Source organism: Vanessa cardui, chromosome 28, assembly GCF_905220365.1.
Source record: "Vanessa cardui chromosome 28, ilVanCard2.1, whole genome shotgun sequence".
NCBI lineage: Eukaryota > Metazoa > Arthropoda > Insecta > Lepidoptera > Nymphalidae > Vanessa > Vanessa cardui.
Window position 1 is genome coordinate 526177 of NC_061150.1, and position 22422 is coordinate 548598.

General features: G+C 35.6%; 1 protein-coding gene across 1 annotated transcript; it reads left to right on the plus strand.

Annotated features, from left to right (window-relative positions):
• The first annotated feature begins 293 nt into the window (after nucleotides 1–293).
• On the plus strand, nucleotides 294–21703 carry LOC124541745 (aldo-keto reductase family 1 member B1-like). The gene is made up of 7 exons (XM_047119689.1): nucleotides 294–409; nucleotides 13157–13299; nucleotides 16205–16346; nucleotides 17770–17964; nucleotides 18782–18981; nucleotides 20538–20693; nucleotides 21226–21703. Exons 1-7 carry the CDS (start codon nucleotides 338–340, stop codon nucleotides 21263–21265), a joined length of 948 nt encoding a protein of 315 aa, XP_046975645.1. The 5' UTR covers nucleotides 294–337; the 3' UTR covers nucleotides 21266–21703.
• Nucleotides 21704–22422: the final 719 nt, after the last annotated feature.

Below are 22422 nucleotides of genomic sequence, written 5' to 3' on the forward strand. Positions count from 1 at the left end.
AACCCTATTTTTTTTTCAAAAATTAAATTTAGCCTATATCACTCGTGAATAATGTAGCTTTTAAATAGTGAAAGATTTTTTTCAAATCGGTCCAGCAGTTTTTGAGTCTATTCTTTCACACAAACAATCTAACAAAGTTTTCCTCTTTATAATATTAGTAAAGATATATGAAATCACATACAGCCAAACAAAATAATCACAACATATTATTAAAATTAAACTGTCGCGTTAGAGAAACCAATCCTTAACAACCTATATCGTAAATAAAAATAGATAAGGTCACACAGCGCGCTCAGTGCCGTGCTGAAAGTGCTCCGATACACTTGCATACTCTAAAATGGCGGAAGTACCTCAAATCGTGTTCAACAACGGCAGGTCGTGTCCCGTCATCGGCCTGGGGACCTGGAAGGTGAGTCAAAACATTAATTGAACGATAAATATTAATCTAAGGTAGATTAATAAAAAAAATTTATAAATGTACTTTATAACTATATTTTTGTGCAATAGTGTAAAACAAAGTCGCTCGCCGCTGTCTGTCCCTATGTATACATAGAACTTTAAAACTACTACTTTACTTGGTGGTAGCCCGTCTGGTTATGTACCACCCACTCATCAGATATTCTTCCACCAAATAACAGTACTCAGTATTGCTGTGTTTCGGTCTGAAGGTTAGTGAGCCAGTGTAACTACAGGCACAAGGGACATGACATATTAGTTCCCAAAGTTGGTTGCACATTGACGATGTAAGGAATAACTAATATTTCTTACAGCGTTATTGTCTATGGGTGATAGTGACCACTTACCATCAGTTGGCCCATATGCTCGTCCGCCAACCTATACCATAACAAAAACTACGCAATGGACATTAATGCAGTGTTTCTTAATAGATAGAGTGATTCGAGAGGAAGGTTTTTGTTTATAACACATGGACAATATAGTAAAGAAACCAGAAAAAGTCTGTAGTATATTTAGTATCAGCATTGCACTCGTGCGAAGCCGGGGCGGATCGCTCGTTTTATAATCATTGAAATGTATTATATATTATGATTAAATGACATAAAATGATTATATATTGTAGCCTATATGTTATTCTGATGTATAACCTATATTACTGTAAGATTTCATCCAAATCCGTTAGGTAGTTTTTTCGTGTAAGATTTAATATTACTAGGTGTAGGATTGATTGTAACTTACTGTTTCGGAAAGAACGACGCACGTAATACGAACCGGCCAGCGAAAAGTAAATATTGTTTCATTAAATGATAATCTATCAAGGTATATTACAACAGGATCCCAGAAAACGTTCAACAATATTCAATTATAAAATTCAAAAGAATCGTTAAAGAGTGTTTGTGTGCTAAAGGATATTACAGCACTAACGACTTTCTAGTTGACTGCACACCTTGGGAATAAGATGATCGCCTCCAGGCTGTTTCAAATAACAAGAATATATTTATTATTGTATATTGTAAATTGACATTATAAAAATAAATAAAATTTTAACAAAAAGAAAAACCGACTTCAAACAGAACACAATTTTAAAACAAATAAAAATGCTCTAAAAAGCAATAAAAATAATTACATATTTAACATATTTTTTAGAGTCCTCCTAGGTAAAATGTAATGAAAAATATTAGACTACTTAAAAGTCGATTTACGATTATATAACGTAGTTTTAGTTATTGTTATATTTGGAGCCTCGAAAGAGCTGTAATCGACCTCAGTAAAAAAACTTTGCAAAAGAGCTACTCGTATGCTATGTCGTACATCACATCATATACACAAAATTTGATTAAAGACAGAAAGAAATTCTGCCCCAAATCGCACCCTAACTATAAGCCGTTTAGGAGTTCCGTCAATACATAGTATAAAACAAAGTCGCTTTCTCTGTCCCTATATATTTAAAACTACGCAACGGATTTTGATGCGGTTTTTTTTAATAGATAGTGTAATTCAAGGGGAAGGTTTGTGTATATAATAAATGAACAATATAGTAAAGAAACACTGACAATTTTAGAAGTTTGCAATGTGATGTCGTAAATAAACAAATTCTTTAGTATATTTAGTATCAGTATTGCACCCCTGAGAAGTCGGGGCGGGTCGCTAGTTGATTATAATATTCGATTATGACAATTACATGAACATAACCACGTTCCGGAAGGTGATTCAAATATCCAAGTAACCCATAAATAAAAGATTCGACCGAGTATTGCTAACGTGCTCTTCAGAATTGTTCCGTTCCCTCCCGTTCCCTTAATTTGTCATGGATCCTGTGCTCAGAACCTTACCAAACTTTCACCAAACTACCCTTAAAGTATATCCTTTATAATAAAAAAAGAATTATCAAAATTGGTTAACGTGATTTTGAGTTTTTCACCTATTTGTCGCGCATATACATAATGCAAATTTAAGACTTATGTCGTTTTCATACGGATACCATCATCGGAAAAAAAAATAAAAAAAATGGGACCCCACGGGAAGCACTACCTTTCGAACAAAAAAAAAATTATCAAAATCGGTCCACCCAGTGAAAAGTTATGAGGTAACAAACATAAAAAAAAAAAAAAAAAAATACAGACGAATTGATAACCTCCTCCTTTTTGAAGTCGGTTGAAAAAATAATAGATCCCGCTGAGTTTCTTTCGCCGGTTCTTCTCAGGTCTGAGGTATTATATTCCGAACCGGTGGTAGATTTTCGACAATCAATAAGAAAGTGTAAACACTTCTATTTTTAATAAAGGTTTTTGACTATATATATATACATACTAGTAGTCGCCTGCAACTACGATCGTTTTTTTTTTTAATAATGGACAACATCACATCCACTACTCTGATCCCAATGTAAGTAGCTAACGCACTTGTGTTATGGAAAATCATAAGTTACGACGTCACAAACACCCAGACCCGAGACGACATAGACAACTAATCAACTTTTTCTACGTTGACACGGCCGGGATTAGAACCTCGGAATGGCGTTGCCATCAAAACACTACTCGACCACGGAGGTTGTCGATTAAGTGTGTTGGTTGTCATGTATAAGGCAAAAAAGGAGTATATAATATCCTTTCTTGCAGTTCATGTTTGCTTTACTTTACTTTACTTTATGTTTGCTTCGCAGCGGTTTGGCCGTGAAAAGGCGACGGACAGACAGACAGAGTTACTTTCACATTTTAAATATTAATATAGATAAAAGCGAAATAAAATTCACTTAAACAGTGATCACGATATCTCAGAAACTATAATAACTATAAACTTGGAGATGAGCTCCTTATAGGGTGTAGATATCCGAAACTCCACCCCTAAGGGGGTGAAACAGATATGGAAAATTTTTTTATAAATTTTGCGCGCTTAAAGCCGCAAGTTTTTTAAAACCTTCATTACTTTTCAATTTCATTCCTTTATGAAGTCGTAAACTCTTAGTACCTTTTGTAACTAAAGCATTGAACTGACAACTGCATATAAGGTTCAAAATTGTGTAACATATTTTTAAATTAGATAGATTATCTTCTACTGAATTGTCAAAATATGTCTGTCAGTGTCATACATTCTCGATCGGTGAAGCAGATTATCGCTCGCACTGAGCACGCGAAAATAGATCTTAAGGTGACGAACCTTTTCTAAACCCGACTGTACATACACCAATTTTTTACATTTTATATTAAACATTTGGCGTTTTATATTTTATACTAAACATCAGCAGATCTTCGCTGGAAATCATTCTTGTCGTCTTCTTGGGAGACGTGGTCCACACTGACATTATTTTTTTTTGTATTTTAAAATAATATAAACATAATCTATAATAAATAATATATAATAAAAACATGTAGCAGTATATGAGTAATTCGTATTACTACAGTACATACACCATTAGCCTGTCAGTATATTGTGTAATGAATTTAAAAACACTCCTTATAAACTTCACAACAATAAAATGCATTATTATAATCACAGCGAAGTATTTTACTTTAATTTCAACTTTGTACAAACAAATAATCACAATAGATAATAATTATGCATAACAAGATGTAATATAAAAAAGCCATTTCCGGTATTTGGAGCCTTTCCGACTCCGCACGCGTCAAATAAGGTTTTATTGTATTACATAGTATAAAACAAAGTCGCTTACCGCTGTCTGACCCGGTGTATGCTTAGATCTTTGATATTACGCAAGGGCGATGTGGTTTTTTTAATAGATAGAGCGATTCGAGAGGAAGGTTTTTGTATATAACACATGGACAATATAGTAAAGAAGCACTGATCATTTTAGAAGTATCTAATGTAATGTAAATTAATAAACGCGGAGATAGTAACTTATTCAAATCAAATCAATTTTATTCAAGTAAACTTCACAATGAAGCGTTTTTGAATCGTCAACAATTAAACACTACCACCGTTTCGCAAAGCAGCTTCTAACGAGAAGAAACGGCAAGAAACTCGCATTGTTGCTTTTTTCATATAAACATATTTACAATGCTGTTATTTACAGTAATTGGTGTCCTATCATGGAACCCGAGCCTAACTCCAGGCGTTTCTTTCGAAAAAGTATTCTTTTAATGAATAATACGATTTATTTATTCATTTATTCTTCTTTTTAAATTGAATAAAGATTTTTGATTTTAATACGGAATTATTAAAATTAGTCACAGTAGCAATACCTATTGGATTAGTGACCAATTCAAAAATTGCCTTCAGGTGGCGCATTTGTCAGACCCCTTATATAAATTAAATAAATAAATATTAGACAACATCACATACATTGCTAAAGTATAGTACGGCTTAAATTAGATGTAGCATCGGAAAATGCGACGGAATGAAAATAAAACCGATTACTGCCGATTTACACGACCAATAGAAATAGCTCCCTATCGCGTCATTCGACGCTATTCGTCGCTACAGATTCTCGCGTCAGTGAAAGCAAGTGCATGTAAATCGACGTGTCAAATTAACGAATATATTAGTTCATATGATATTACAAGTTTGTGCAAAGATCATATTCGCATGAGAAATAAGTATTGATAATTTGGGATAGCGTACTCCATTCGGATGCGATCGGTTTTACGAATTTTGCCGATGCGAAATCTAAGTTGTGTCGTACTATAAGTAGTTATTGCACTTGTGTTATGGAAATCAGAAGCAACGACGGCACCACAAACACCCAGACCCAAGACAACATAAAAAACTAATGAACTTCTATGTCGACTCGAGGTCTTTGAGGTCGTCAATATAATTCATAAAAAAAATATGTATAAAATGCTTTTACAGGGGAACATTGCTAAAATTGTCCGTATGTATTATAATACGTCATACTTCAAACTAGTTCATTCCCATTCACTTCCTAATATCGTGTAAAAAATGATCTAGCGTCTCTTTATTTCAAAAATATTAATCAATTTACACGATATTCGGTAATTGTGTTTATTGACATTGATACATCAACAATTAACACATCTGAATTCACAGTTCGTAAACAAATCGTTTTTTTTAACGCACAGATGTTAAAAAATGTTTCATGTAATTTTTTTTAGTATACAACCTGTCATAAGTCTAATGGCTGTATGATGCAATACTTAGTACAGTTAAAGAGTACTGAAAAATAATGAAAAATGTCATTTGACATTTAAAGGTTTTTGTTTTTTTTTTTTATTGTAATTATAGCACTATTTTGGAATGGGTCAATGATATTCTAATAAACAGATATGTTATATCCATACTAAACAAAAGAAAAAAGTGTGCCGCGCCGGGCACCGTTTATTTTAGTTTATTTTTACATTTCGTTACAAGTAAGAAGGATAGCTTGACAAAAACAATAATTAAAAGGGATAACTAGATGTTTTAATTATGTAAAACGTATTACTAAGTAATTATGATGTATTATAAGTATTATAACGTATTACTACGTAAAACGACTAAGGCAAACGTCCCAATTAGGACGTTTTCTCGTCTTCACTTTTTGCGCGTTAATGACATCTGTTTACTAGAACATCATTGGAATAGGTATAAAGAAAATGTAATTGATGAACTAACTTGTTTTACTTATATTAGCTTTTATATCATAATTATTATAAACGCAAAAGTTTGAAATAATATATAGGTTATTTTTTAACCCGGATAAAAGTACCCGTTTGGTCGCCATGATAAAAATAATGAATGAACGAATAAGTGAATTATTTTAAGTACTCGCAGCCTACTTGAATGATTCATGATTTTTTAAATATACTTATAAAATTTTAATTGAAGTAGTAATATTTAGTACGGTTTTGATTTTTATAATACGTTTTTTTAATTGAAATAACATTTATTAGTATGATTATTGATTCGGTTATCGACACCGTATTGTGGGACTCCCGCCAATTCCCCTCGTGGCGTGGAGCGGCGACTGGTACTGCCTGGCACGAGAAAAACAAATGGCGGCGGATTTTGAACGGGCAAGGGAGAAGAAAGCTTACATTCGTGGATGGGTGGTCAAAGGATATAATTATATACAATAAGCGGATAAATAATATATATCTATCGATTGGTAAATTAACATAGTGACATAAATTAATGTTATGTGAGCAGTTTTGAGTCGAGATGGCCCAGTGGTTCGAACACGTGCATATTAACCGATGATTGCGGGTTTAAACCCAGGCAAGCACCGCTGTTTCATGTGCCTTATTTGTCTTTATAATTCATCTCGTGCTCTGCGGTGAAGGAAAACATCGTGAGGAAACCTGCATGTGACAAATTTCATAGAAATTCTGCCACATGTGTATTCCACCAACCCGCATTGGAACAGCGTGGTGGAATATGTTCCAAACCTTCTCCTCAAAGGGAGAGGAGGCCTTTAGCCCAGCAGTGGGAATTTACAGGCTGTTGTTGTTGTTGTTGTTGTTGAGCAGTTTTATTGCAATAGGCTATTTGACAATGCGAAAAATAAATTGTGAATTATTGTAATCAGTGTATATTAGTTTAAAAATGGTTATTTACTAATGAAATTTGAAAATAATACTTAATTTATTCAAAAATCCATAAATAAAAATGCAAATTTTGAAACGTTTGTCATGTGACACAAAATGCTCCTGATTGGCCGGGCTTATGATGAAGTCACTTTGTTGTAGACTGTCAAGTATAAGTTGGCGTTCCTGTGGCAGCACCTGCTACACATTTGTCTTGCCACTTTTTTGTTTATTTTACCAATATCTCCCTAGAAAATAATTCTCTTCATCTCATTTTTAATATATTTTGGGTAAGTTTTCTCAATAAGGGTAAATAAAACAAATAAGATATTAAACGAACAGAAAAAATTAGTACATGTTTTTGCCACACGCCAACTTACACTTGACGGGCTATATAAACCTTGCTTTTCTACTATATGTACCACAGATTAAAATACAGGAAAGTGACGTCATCGACCCCATTGCAGCGCCATATTGTCCAAGTAGCGTTTTTGTGCGCTATTTAAATATGGAATTTATAATATGATATTTTTCGACAAATATGTACTAAAAATAAAAAAACACAACTTTTACTGGGTTCTTTAATTTCCACTAAGTAATATAAAATGGATTTTAAAAACCAGTCAAATAGCCTATTATTGTTAGATTATTTATCCTGTGAGTATATCTAAATATACACATCAACACCGTCTAGGGATATTTTGTATAAAATTCTTAAACTCAAAAAATCATATCCGGTTTTAAAATCTTTTGATGAAAGACTATTTTGTAAACCTTCTTGGACGATTCTAAATTTGAATTTGAAAAAAATAAATAAAAATAAAAATTTTACGCGACATAATGGTAGCGATGGCCGAAGGTTTCGTTTACCTACCGTCATATTAAGATTTTTTTTGGGTCCAATTTAAATTTTATAACAAGTTATCGATTAATTTCGAGTTAAACCTATTGTGTTTATCATGCAGCGGTGCCATTTAACGAGAGAAGAAATGCTAAGGGCAGGAGGCATGCTCCAAGCTGGGGCTACTCAACAGAGAATTGCTGAGGAGATTGGAACAAGACAAAACGTCATATCTAGGTTATGGTCACGCTACCGTGCTACTAGTGAAGTGACTGAAAGATATCCAGGTGGGAAGCGCATAACCAATCAACGACAAGACCGATATTTGCAAGTTGCCGCGAAAAGAGAACCAAATGTTACGGCACTTCAATTGGTTCAGAGGCTCCAGCCAGAGGACCAGTTGCTTGTGAGTGACCAAACTGTAAGGAGAAGGCTGCATGAAGCTAACCTTCATACTCGCAGACCGTTTCGTACTCCAGCACTACGCCGAGGAAATCGTGGACGACGACTAGAGTGGGTTCGTGTAAATTTGCTGTCGGATGATAACCAGTGGTCTGTAGTGCTGTTTACCGATGAGTCCCGGTTCTGTTTCCATCCCGATACACGTAGAGTACGTGTTTGGCGATTCCCTGGTCATGATAGCCGTCTGCAACATCTTCAGAAAGTCCATTCATACCACGGCGGCATAATTATGGTTTGGGCGAGAATTTATCTTGGTGGAAGAACAGACCTCGTTTGGATCAGAAACACCATGGCGGCCAAAAAATGCCGTAACGAGATGCTTGTGCCAATAATTTAGCCCCATAGACTAAAAATGGGCCAAGAATTCACGCTGATGCACGATTGCACCCGTCCGCACACAGCGGGAGTGGTGACGAGATGGTTGTAGGAACAAGACGTATCGGTCTTAGGCTGTCCCGCTCAATCACCTGACCTAAACCCCATAGAGCACGCGTGGGCCATACTCCAAAGAAGAGCTTCGAGGAATTTTCCTGCAAATATTGCGACGGATGAGCCACTTTTTTGCATCTTAGTCGGACCTGGGCCAATGTACCGCAGCAAGACTTGGATAACTTAATCCAAAGTATGAAAAATTGTTGCAGGACGTTATAAATGTCTTGGATGGTTTTACAGACTACTGATTTTTCATATGACTGTTAAAAACAATAACTTTTCTACATTTTTCACATTTTCTCAAGACAAACATTAATTTTTAGTTTTACCATTATTTTACGGTTTTTCTTTATTTAAGGATAAAATTGTTTACGCAATATAATATGGTTTATTTTTTATTCTGGAGTATAGTCAGATAAATGGGCTTTATAAAAATATAAACATGTTGCATATTATCTTTAATAAATTTTGAAATAATTGAGTAAATTCAAAATATCCCTAGACAATGTTGATGTGTGTATGACACCTGGCACATTTTTAAATTATGTAATACAATAAGATTGAAGATACAATATCAGATAAAAATCGATATCAGCTAGCGTAAAAAATAGTTTTTACATTTACGATAACGTCGATAAGACGACGAAACAACAAAATAGTGAAGTATTTATTTATTTTAACCCAATGATATTCTAATAAACAGATATGTTATACCCATACTAAACAACAGAAAAAAGTGTGCCGCGCCGGGGACCGTTTATATTACATTTCGTTACAAGTAAAAAGGATAGCTTGATAAAAACAATAAGTAAAAGGGATAACTAGATGTTTTAATTACGCAAAACGTATTACTACGTAATTATGATGTATTATAACGTATTACTACATAAAACGACTGAAGGCAAACGTCTCAATTAGGACGTTTTCTAGTCTGTTTATTAGAACATCATTGATTCTAACCAAATAACAACTTAACATATTATTAATAGATACAAGAAATACACAAATGAATTATTATATAAGGTAACATCGAAATGATCGAAAGCCTTTGCACGAATGCTTACACTAAATATACAACAGAATATGTTCGTTTACATCACATTAGAAACTAAAAACATCACTTTTTCTTTATTATATTATCCATGTGTTAGGTATATACAAAACCTTACGCTCGAATCACTCTATCTATTAAAAACCGCATCAAAACCGTTGCATACTAAAGATCTAAGCAGACATAGAAACAGACAGCGGTAAGCGACTTTGTGTTATACTATGGAATACATACAATAAAAAAAGTAACTGTCAGTTAGTAAAAATGAAAGTGTTTAAAATAAAATACTATCTGCAATGATGTTGTAGTAACCAGATACGTTATTAATGCGCAAAAAGTGGAGACTAGAAAACGTTCTAATTGGGACGTTTGCCTTTAGTCGTTTTACGTAGTAATACGTTATAATACATCATAATTACGTAGTAATCTGCGTAACTGAAACATCTAGTTATCCTTTTTCCTTATTGTTTTTATTTAGCTTTTCTTCTTACTTTTAACGAAATGTAAAAATAAACTAAAATAAACGGTCCCCGGCGCGGCGCACTTTTTTCTGTTGTTTAGTATGGATATAACATATCTGTTTTAGAATATCATTGATTATCTGTATTTGATTTGTGTTGTTTTTTTCGAGATCAAATTTAAACGTCACTCACCATGACACACGTGGTGAGTGAGTGATATTGTCAGCCCTAATTGTAAAACAATCTTAATGTTTATGTATTTAGAAATTTTCCTAACTATATTATAGTATGAGATCTATTTTTGTATATCTGTGTACTTTGACACTTAGATTGATACCACGTCAGCGCTGTAATAAATTAACCTTTTTTTTTACGTAGACGACACCGGGACGAGCAGTTAGTATAAACACTTTTAGAACTAGAAGTAAGAAATAGGCTAACCTCTAAAACAATTATCTTTTATTTACAATAACAATCAATCATCAATTCAATTCGAGGTAGGGCTTTATCAATTCACTTGGGCTTTATGCAAGCCCGTCTGGGTAGGTCACCCACTCATCAGTTATTCTACCGCCAAATAACAGTACTCAGTATTGTTGTGTTCCGGTTTGAAGGGTGAGTGAGCCAGTGTAACTACAGGCACAAGGGACATAGCATCTTAGTTCCCAAGGTCGGTGGCACATTGATGATGTAAGGAATAGTTAATATTTCTTACATCATCGTCATTCATCGTCATTGTCTATGGGTGATGGTGACCACTTGCCCATATGCTCGTCCGCCAACCTATACCATAAAAACTTCTACCAAAAAAAAAACATTTAGTATACAACACAAATGACCACACTGCAGAGTAATAATCATAATGGTGATCCCAATGTGTCAAACGCAAAACTACCGCCTATTTTTTTTTAAGATAATGTTTACATGACACAGATGTTGCTTGTACATTCCAACAATACCATTTTCCAACCGTACTGCTAGCGCGCACTGGTGATTTTTGTCACGGTGACTGTTTCGTCACTCTTGTCAAGTCCGTGAATATGTATGGAGTTGCGCGCACATTACGACGTGACAATTCGGTGACATTTGTGTCCGCCGATCGGCGAACAAGCTCGCGAAGAAACTGTCAGCGTCTTTACGTTCTTTCATAGCAATGCGCGCACAAGCGATAAATTTGTCATTCTCGTCGTCAGTCTTTCGCTGACGACTTTGGCGCGCGAAATGGCGTTACCATCTATTCATAACGTAAAACATCGTGAATACGATACTGATAATTATGTTCTAATAGAAGAAGTGGAAAAGAGAACAGCTCTTTATGATAAAAAATTGATAAAGTATTCAGATATTCACGTGAAAATTAAAGCGTGGGAAGAAATTAGTACCCAGTATTCTCTTCGCTTTCTTTTTTTCCCGAGTCTCACGAGTTCACAGAGAACCACCGTCTCTTCGAAATCCATAGTGGCAAATGAAACTTCGATTTCGAAAATGTTTTATCACTGTCTCTATTAATGAGCGGACTCCGCTTTGGAAACGTGATGTGACAATGACAAACACTTTAAAGTCACCGTGACAAAAGTCACCAGTGCGCGCTAGCTCTAAGAGGAGAAAAGTCAAATAAGCATTTGACAGCAAATTGACGCGTTATCATTGATTGATTGTTTAATCTGTTATACTCACCATGAATTTGCGAAAAAATCCCGTTTTGCACGTCGACGATACCTATCGGAACTATGGAAATAAAACTAACGTTGATATAAGTAATTAAGTGTAATAGTGTTGTATTATTAATAAAGATATATTAATCATAAACGGAAAGGAGGAGCTGAGATGGCCCAGTGGTTAGAACACGTGCATCTTAACCGATGATTTCGGGTTCAAACCCAGGCAATGTAAGTGCGCTTAATTTGTGTTTATAATTCATCTCGTGGTCGGCGGTGAAGGAAAAACATCGTGAGGAAACATGCGTGTGGCTTATTTCATCGAAATTCTGCCACATGTGCATTTCACCAACCCGCATTAGAACAGCGTGGTGGAATATGTTCCAAAAACTCTCATTAATGGGAATTAGCCCAGCCGTGGAAAACTTACAGGCTACTGTAATGTCCCTTAATTAAGATCGAAATATGCCTAAAATAACTTTTTAGTAAATACATGTGACAATTATAATGAACAGCACAGTTATGTAATCTTTAACATAAATCTGTTTAACTTATTAAGAGCTTAAATAAAAAAAACGCTATTTATCATTAATATTTTTGTTTTTTTTTTAAACATTACTTTTTATGGTTATCAATTAATCACTATTTAATTATCTTATTGGATATACTCCATGTTTTATTGTAACATTGAAAACTTTGTTGCTTTTGTGTTATTTTGTAATTGAATACGTGTGTACAGTACGAAACATGCAGCATCGGCAAAATTCGTAAAACCGATCACATCCGAATGGAGTACGCCATCCCAAATTATCAACATTTATTTCTTATGTGAATATGATCTTTATACAAACGTAATAACTTGTAATATCATGTGACCTAATATATTCGTCAATTTGACGCGACGATTTACACGCACTTGCTTTTCGAGTTGAACTGACGGGGGAATCTATAGCGACGAATAGCGTCGAATGGCACGATAGGGAGCTTTTTCTATTAGAACTAGCGCGCACTGGGAACTATTGTCACGGTGACTGTTTCGTCGCTCTTGTCGAGTCCATGAATATGTATGGAGGTGCGCGCACGTTACGACGTGACAATTGGTTGACATTTGTGTCTGCATCTGTACATATTCACGGATTTGACAAGAGTGACGAAACAATCACCGTGACAAAAGTTACCAGTGCGCGCTAGCTCTTAGTTGTGTAAATCAACAGTAATCGGTTTTATTGAATGCTACATCTAAGTTATATCGTACAGCGTACTATAATATGTTTAAATAAATGTATATAACTTTACGGAGTTGTTTTTTATTGCAGTCTAAGCCCGGTGAAGTGACACAAGCCGTAAAGGACGCGATCGACGCCGGCTACCGACACATCGACTGCGCCCATATTTACGGCAATGAAAAGGAAGTCGGCGAAGCATTAAAGACTAAGTTTGAAGAAGGGATTATTAAACGGTGAGCTTTATAACACTTGTGACCTTTCGTTTATTCGTTTGTTTTCTTTTTTTAATTTCTGTGTTTTGATGAAATAACTGGATAAAGACCCTGCTTTTAAATACATATAAATAAAATAAATATGAGACAACATTACACACATTACTCTGATCCCAATGTGAGTAGCTGAAGCACTTGTGTTATGGAAAATCAAAAGTAACGATCGCACCACAAACACCCAGACCCGATACAACATAGAAAACTAGTGATAATTTATATCGACTGGAGAATCGAACCCGGGACTTCAGAGATTCGACCACGAAGGTCGTCAATATTATTCATAAAAAAATGTACTCCCATTCACTTCCTAATATCGTATAAAAATGATTTAACGACCACCACTGGACCGAAGAGAAGTTTATATTTATTATATTTATTTATTATTTATGTTTCAAATAACTATTTTTAGAACCAGAAGTAAGAAGTAGGTTAACCTCTAAAACGGTTCTATTTAATTTCAAATAACAATCAATCTACCACAATAAAAAAACATTTAGTCAGACAACACAAATAACCATCAATAATCACATTACACCGTAATAATTATATTCGCGATCCCAATGTGTCAGCCGCAAAACTCCCGCCTTTTTTTTTTAAAGGGAAGTTGTGTGACTTGACGCAGATGTTGCTTGTTTATTCCAACACTATTTTTTATAATCGTTTCGATAATCAATCATCTGTATTTTCTATGTTGGTGGTGAAAACTAACAATAATAATTCTAGCTATCAAACATGGCCGACAGTTTAACTGTCATTGATATTCCAAGATTTAATATCGAACTATCTCTACTATTTTTGCGGAAACATGTTGTCGAGTGAGCCGAGATGGCCCAATGGTTAGAACGCGTGCATCTTAACCGTTGATTACGGTTTTAAACCCAGGGGAGCACCACTGAATATTTATGTGCTTAATTTATGTTTATAAATTCATCTCGTGGTCTGCGGTGAAGGAAAACAGCGTGAGGAAACCCGCATGTGTCTAACTTCATAGAAATTCTGCCACATGTGTATTCCACCAACCCACATTCGAACAGCGTGGTGGAATATGTGCCAAATCTTCTCCTCAATGGGAGAGGAGGCCTTAAGTCTAGCCGTCGGAAATTGACAGGACTTTTTTATGGTATAGGTTGACGAACGAGCATATGGGCCACCTATAACCCCACACATGGTGAAAAAGAGTAATGCATTTTTCCAGCAAGAAATAGACAACAAAAGTAGGTCAGCACTCTATTTAAGATTAAAATAGTTAAACTAATTAAAACGTAGTGATGATAATGTCTAAGCCATCAATCATTGTGTTGACAGTGTCTGATAACAAGGTCACGTATTATACTTTTTGAAGTTATACAGCTCTTGATGAATAAAATATGTGTATGTAAAAATAATAATGATTTCGACAACATACAACAACAACAATATTATTCTTAGTCCAGTCTTAGTCTGGGTAGGTACCACCCACTCATCAGTTATTCTACCGCAAAATAACAGTACTCGGTATTGTTGTGTTCCGGTTTGAAAGGTGAGTTAGCCAGTGTAACTACAGGCACAAGAGATATCTTAGTTTCCAAGGCTGATGGCACATTGACGATGTAAGGAATAGTTAATATTTCTTACAGCGTCATTGTCTATGAGTGATGGTGACCGCTTACCATCAGGTGGCCTATATGTTCATAAAAAAAATGTGAATTATAATCATGTTAAAATTGTCGAATACTGAGCTGCAATAAAATATTTGTTTGAGATAGTATCAAACTCACGTCTGCACATAAAACCGTCGTAGCTTTCCGTGTTTAACAGTGGAAAATCAATCGCTAATACAAGGTTGTCAGCAGTATGACGTCATTTGTATGTATAGACATTTTATTGACAATATCAGGATCATTCATGATTCATTACACAGTATAAAACAAAGTCGCTTACCGCTGTCTGTCCCTATGTATGCTTAGATCTTTGAAATTTCGCAACGGATTTTGTTGCGGTTTTTTTTAATAGATAAAGTGATTCAAGAGGAAGGTCTCTGTATATAATAGATGGACATTATCATGCTGCTCTTATCCCAATTTTATTCTGTGTCGGTGCAGCATGTCTTCTCCTTCCATACTTCTCTGTCAGACGTCATCTCACAAGTAACATTCTTTCTATCCATATCGTCTTTCACACAATCCATCCATCGTTTCCTTGGTCGTCCTCTACCTGTGTATCCATCCACATTCATGCTCAAGGCCTTCCTCACAGTGTGTTCCTTATTCCTCCGCATTACATACCCATACCACGATAGCCACCCTCCACATAACTTCTCGTACATAATACATGGACAATATAGTAAAGAAACACTGACAATTTTAGAAGTATCTAATGTGATGTCGTAAATAAACAAATTCTGTAGTATATTTAGTATCAGTATTGCATTCATGCGAAGCCAGGGCATAGTTTGTGATAAGCGGGCGTATATTCAAACTATTTTTTTCAAATACAGTAAGGTTTTAATTAAGCAAATCAATTACACAGATAATAAATATCGTTACGTTAAAATATCATATGCAAAAACACATAGGAATCACTGCAGTGGCGGATTTACAAATCTGTTTTTCCCGTTATTAGTATGATTATGAACTAGGTGATATTTCTGTCAGTTACTAGATTATTTTTCGAACCCGCTATGTAGTGACGAGTATACGGATTACGGACGTAATGTAACATAAAATTATAAGTTTTTCTTTTTAATTTCTGTAAAATAATATCAAATTTGGGCTAAATTCGCAACCCTCTAAATCTGCCGCCCTAGGCTCCAGCCTACTTAGGCTATTGGTAAATCCGCCACTGAATCTATTATAAAATACCATTTTAACTTAATCAATTTTATCAGGGAGGATATCTTCATCACTTCCAAGTTATGGTGCACCTTCCACCGTCCAGACCTCGTGGAGGGCGCTCTGAGGACAACACTGCAAAACCTCGGCCTGGAGTACTTAGACTTGTACCTGATTCACTGGCCTCAAGCTTTCCAGGTAAGTGCCAGAAATCTCTTAGTTAATTAAAGGATTTTTTTATGGTGTGTACCACTTATGAGATATTCCATCGACAGTAGGCAGTATTGTTGTGTTCCGGTTTAAAGGGTGAGTGAGCTAATGTAACTACAGGCACAAGGGACATAACATCTTAGTTCCCAAGGTTGGTAGCGCATTGGCGATGTAAGGAATGGTTAATACAACTTAAACCGCCATTGGTTATGAACGATGGTGACCACGTCCCATCAGGTGGCTTATATGTTCCTCCATTAACATCTGATATAAAAATAGAACTTGGCACGTCACCTAGTGGTGATACTCGGTGGTGTCTACTCAGACGGTCATGGCCCTACCACCAAGTGAAATAATAGTATGTCAATAGCATATCGAAAAGTACACAGCATGATTGTCGATCAATAACTACGAACGCATTTTGAATAATTTAAACGAATCGATTTAACTGGAGGTCATAAAAAATACATTAAGTAAAACTACTAAATACAAAAATAAACCGACTTCAAAATGAGAAACAGCTAGTGAACTACTGGACCGATTTTAATGGAACTTACATTAGAGGTAGTGAAATTAAAATATATAATTTGTGAAACTACTCGACCGATAATAATCGAACTTACACTGTTCCCTAAGTTGAACTAACGGTTTCAATCCCAAGGAAACACCGCTGAATTTTTATGTGCTTAATTTGTGTTTATTATCTCGTGCTTCGTAAAAGAAAACATTGCGAGGAAACCTGCATGCGTCTAATTTCAACGAAATTCTGTCACATATCTACCACACATTGGAGATTTACTAATGCGTGGAGGAAAATGCTCCTAAATCTCGCCTCAATGGGAGAGGAGGCCTTAGCTCATCGATGGGAATTTTCCAGAGCGTTATTATTATTATCTATATTAATATTATAAATGTGAAAGTTACTCTGTCTGTCTGTGCCCGTCTGTTGCTCTTTCACGACCAAACCGCTGAACCGAATTTGATGAAATTTCAACTCCAAGAAAGGACATAGTCTACTTTTTTGCCTGACACATAAAAAACCAGCACCCTAAAACAACTGCTAGTATATCATACAACAACAACAATAGCCCGTATATTCCCAATGCTGGGCTAAAGGCCTCATCTCCCTTTGAGGAGAAGGTTTGGAACATATTCCACCACGCTGTTCCAATGCGGGTTGGTGGAATACACATGTGGCAGAATTTTTGTGAAATTTGTCACATGCAGGTTTCATAACGATGTTTTCCTTCACCGCTGAGCACGAGATGAATTATAAAGACAAATTTAGCACATGAATCAGCGGTGCTTGCCTGGGTTTGAACCCGCAATCATCGGTTAAGATGCGCGCGTTCTAACCACTGGGCCATCTCGAGTTATTACAACCACAAAATAATTCCTCTAATTTTCACAGGAAGGAGGCGAACTGTTTCCAGTAGACGACGCAGGGAAAGTGATCCCGTCGTCCGTGGACTATGTGGACACGTGGAAGGCTATGGAGACCCTCGTGGACATCGGCCTCACCAAGAGCATCGGTATATCCAACTTCAACAAGAGACAGATCGATAGGGTGATGGAAGTTGCCAGGATTAAGCCGGCAGTTTTACAGGTAATTCACTCATTCTAATTATTTTGAAATCTTAAAATAAAAATACATCCTATTCAAGTATGAGCTGAGATGGCCCAGTGGTTCGAACGCTTGCGTCTTAACCGATGACTGCGGGTTCAAGCCCAGGCAAACATCACTATATATATGTGCTTGATTTGTGTTTATAATTCATCACGCGCTCGGCGCTGAAGGAAAACATCGTGAGTAAACCGGCATGTGTCTAATTTCATCGAAAGTCTGCCACATGTGCATTCCACCGACCCGCATTGGAACAGCGTGGTGGAATATGTTCCAAACCCTCTCCTTAATTGAAGAGGAGGCCTTATCCCAGCAGTGGGAAATTTACAGGCTGTTACTTTACTTTACTATATTCAAGTAGCACCTTCCAGAATCAAGAATCTTAACCGGTAGCCTTTTAGCCCTGTGTTTAGGATTTATATTATGCTGTCAGTGAAGAATACATTGTGAGGAAACCTGCACACTGCATAGAACCTAAAATCGAACATAGCCAGTGGCAGCTAGGTGAGGAGGCCCCAGTGCATAGAAAAAGAATCGGGCCCTCACCCCCTCTGTAACTTATAATTACCCTTTAAACTTATAAATTCCAAATAAGAAATCTTGTGCGCAGGGTCGTGATTTTCTAGCTTCAGAAGCTTAAGGTTTAGTTTAGAGGGCCCCCTGGACACCGGGGCCCTGGTGCGCTGCACCTCCTGGCCCTACGATAGCTAGGTCACTGAATATAGCCCTACTTACTTATGATACATACAAGACAAATTATATAATTTCATTTATTTTTTTTCTTTTTCTTATAAACTAGATCGAAGTCCATCCCTATTTGAATCAAGATAAACTTATCAATTACGCCCGATCCCTCGGTATGGCGATCACTGCGTACTCGCCCCTCGGCTCCCCGGACAGACCCTGGGCGAAGCCTGGTGACCCTCAGCTCTTGGAAGATCCTCTACTCAAGGCAATTGCTGAGAAATACAACAAGACCGCTCCTCAAGTCCTTATCAGGTTAGATATTCAATTTACTTTAAAAAAAACGTAATATATAACTAGCTGAAACTGCGGTGTCACCCGCGCGAAATACATATAGGCTACTACTATACTATATAGTATGTTATTGTTATCAGCATGTAACATTTATAAAATTCATTTTAAAGAATTAAATATATTCAATCAGTAATAAATGATTAGTTAACTTGGTGGTAGGGCTTTGTGGAAGCCCTCCTGGGTAGGTACCACCCACTCTTCAGGTATTCTACCGCTAAACAACAGTTCGCAGTATTGTTGTGTTCCGGTTTGAAGGGTGAATGAGCCAGTGTAACTACAGGCACAAGGGACATAACATCTTAGTTCCCAAAGTTGATGGCGCATTGACGATGTAAGGAATAGTTAATGTTTCATACAGCGTCGTTGTCTATGTTTGATGGTGACCACTTACCATCAGGTGGCCCATATGCTCGTCCGCCAACCTATTCCACAAAAAAAGGTGTACGTAGATACTATGTATTTTTAAATCTGAACAAAATGCAAGTAAAATATTTTTTTCGAATTAATTGGCAACACTGATAATATTAAAATGAATATTATTTGCGAAAACAGTACTATTGAAATTTAATTTAAATATTGTAAACAAAGCTGTTTACATTAAACACTTACTGTTATCAACTTCGATACTGACACGACTATAATAAAAGCCGGTAAGCCTTATAAATAGTACTTCAACATGTTAATAATGGTACTATTAAAAACTTCAGCTAAAGAACTTTATTAAAATATAACAGCTGTTTTCAAATGAAGCATTGATATGATTATATATCTCTCTCTTTTCTGCAAACAATGAGAGCACTTTCGCGAAAAGAGACGGGAAGTGTAATGGTGTCGGTGAAGCGCGCGCTTTTTAATTTGACCAATGAGAGCGCGCTATTTGATTTGACAATGATCGCGCGATTTTGTAACTGACCAATGAGAGCGCGCTGTTTGATTTGACAATAATCGCGCGCTTTTTTATTTGACCAATGAGAGCGCGATATTTTATTTGACAATGGTCGCGCGATTTTTTATCTGACCATTGAGCGCGCGATGTTAGAGTTGACCGAAATATTTATAAAAACAACTATGGTAATAATTTAATACATTTTATCTGAAAGGTGCCATTCATTTATGACGTAAGACAATTTTTATCGTATTGTTTTCGTACGAATGGTGGGAATGAGTTTCTATAGTTCTTACGTTAGATCAAAAATTGCGTAAAGTTAAAATTATTAAAAAAAGCGCGGTACCTTCTTTAGAACCTTTTAAATTTTAAATAAAAATACGTTGAAACATAAATATTGAAATGAACCAAACGTTTGTTCATTTTTCCTTTAGATTCTTACGTTATAATAACTGTTATAGACGGCTGATCTATTCTTATTTTTTTTCTTTTAATAGGGGTCAAAAACTGGCAAAAATAGTTTTACGTAATAAATAAATAGCCTCAAATTGGTAGAATATTTAAACACCATAAAGTACACTGAAATTTTAATTATTTACAAACAGATAATAAAATTATATTTTCGCCACAGATACGCCATAGACCGCAGCCTGATCGTGATCCCGAAGTCAGTCACCAAGAGTCGAATCCTCTCGAACTTCGACGTTTTCAACTTCCAGCTGTCCCCCGAGGATATCGAGACGATTGGCACCTTAGAATGCAATGGCAGACTCTGCACCATGAGCGAGTAAGTATCTTTAATAAAACCTCCATGGTCCTGTGGTTAGAACGCGTGCATCTTAACCGATCATTGCGGGCAAACCCAAGCACCATTGCATATTCATGAGCTTAATTTGTGTTTATAATTCATCTCGTACTCGACGGTGAAAGAAAACATCGTTTGGAAACCTTCAGCGTGGTGGAATATGTTCCTAACCTTCTCCTGAAAAAAAGAGTAGGCCTTAGGCTGTTGTATCGAATGGTGTATACACCGGTTTTCAGCTTGTAAATTTCCCTCGGCAGGGCTAAGGCCTCCTCTCCCATATTCCACCACGCTGTTCCAATGCGGGTTGGTGGAATGCACATGTGACAGAATTTCTATGAAATTAGACACATGTAGGTTTTCTTACGATATTTTCCTTCACCGCCAAGCACGAGATGGATCTATGAACACAAATTAAGTACATGAATATGAATGCACGCGTTCTTACCACTGGGTCATCTCGGCTCGTAATATGTATTCGATAATTAAAAAAAAAACTTATTTTTCTTTGTTACAGTTTCCACCACCCGGATTATCCGTTCGCGGATGAATATTAATCAAAATATTTAATTATCACCTTAGGAAAAATGATATAGAATTATATTGTAATTTATTACTAAAAACTATTTGTAATAGTTTATTGTTTCTCTTGAATTGAAAATAAACAAATTGTAACGTACCAACTTCACGTATTATAACAATTAAATTTCAACCAATATTTAAGCTTTGTCAAAGAGTTCCAAGTACTAACCCTTAATATATAAGCTACATTAAACCTATTAATTAATTTTGTAAAATAATTTTGCCAGTTTGTTATAATTTAAAAAATAACAATCAGTATTACTTCAAACGTAAAAGATAAGAAAATGGCGCTAATATTGACACAAACATTTATTATCTGTTGTAACCAGTCATTGTTACCAGTCATTAAAATAATTTTGTTTTCTAACTATAATTAATTGTTCGAAATGCTTCAATAAATATGTTCAAACAGATTTTTGTATTATTATTTCTCAAATCAAATTTAATATTATTTTAGTGTTTTATACTATAACTAATTCACAGTTCTTAGGTCATGGCGACGCCAGTTTTTATTTTAATGTTGGCGATATGTTACAAGTTTGCAACGGTTTTTACTGACAGACATTTTGTTTACCGTCATTTATTTCCCTAAAAAACTAAAAGTTTTAATTTTAACATATAAGCCATTAGCTAAAATTATAAATCGTGGTGATTGTATGTGCCGCTGTGGTGTTGCGTCAGATAGCCAAAAACTGTCATTTCAATATGTAATTCATTATTTTCTCAAAATGACTGACAGCATTTTCGCGGCAATAATAAAATTTAAAACAAATAAAACGCACAGATTATATAAAATAATTTAATTTTTGTTTGGACGTACTGTATAGAACAGGAACTATAGTCACAGAGAAAATTATTAGGTTTGTGGTAGGCAACGGATATTTGGAATTCAGATATCGCTTTGTCTCTGTTTAACGTAACATTTTACGATATGTGTGAAAGAGATGAAACGTATGATATCGAAATCGACTTAACATTCGCTTCATCTCTTTCTCACAGATGAGGTACTGTAATGTTAAAGAGAGATAGGGCGAATATCAAGAGTTTCATGTTATCGTACTTTGGAGTTTGGATGCTTTGACGTAGCAGAAAGATATCCATATTTGTTTAGATGCGGTCGAAACGGTTACTC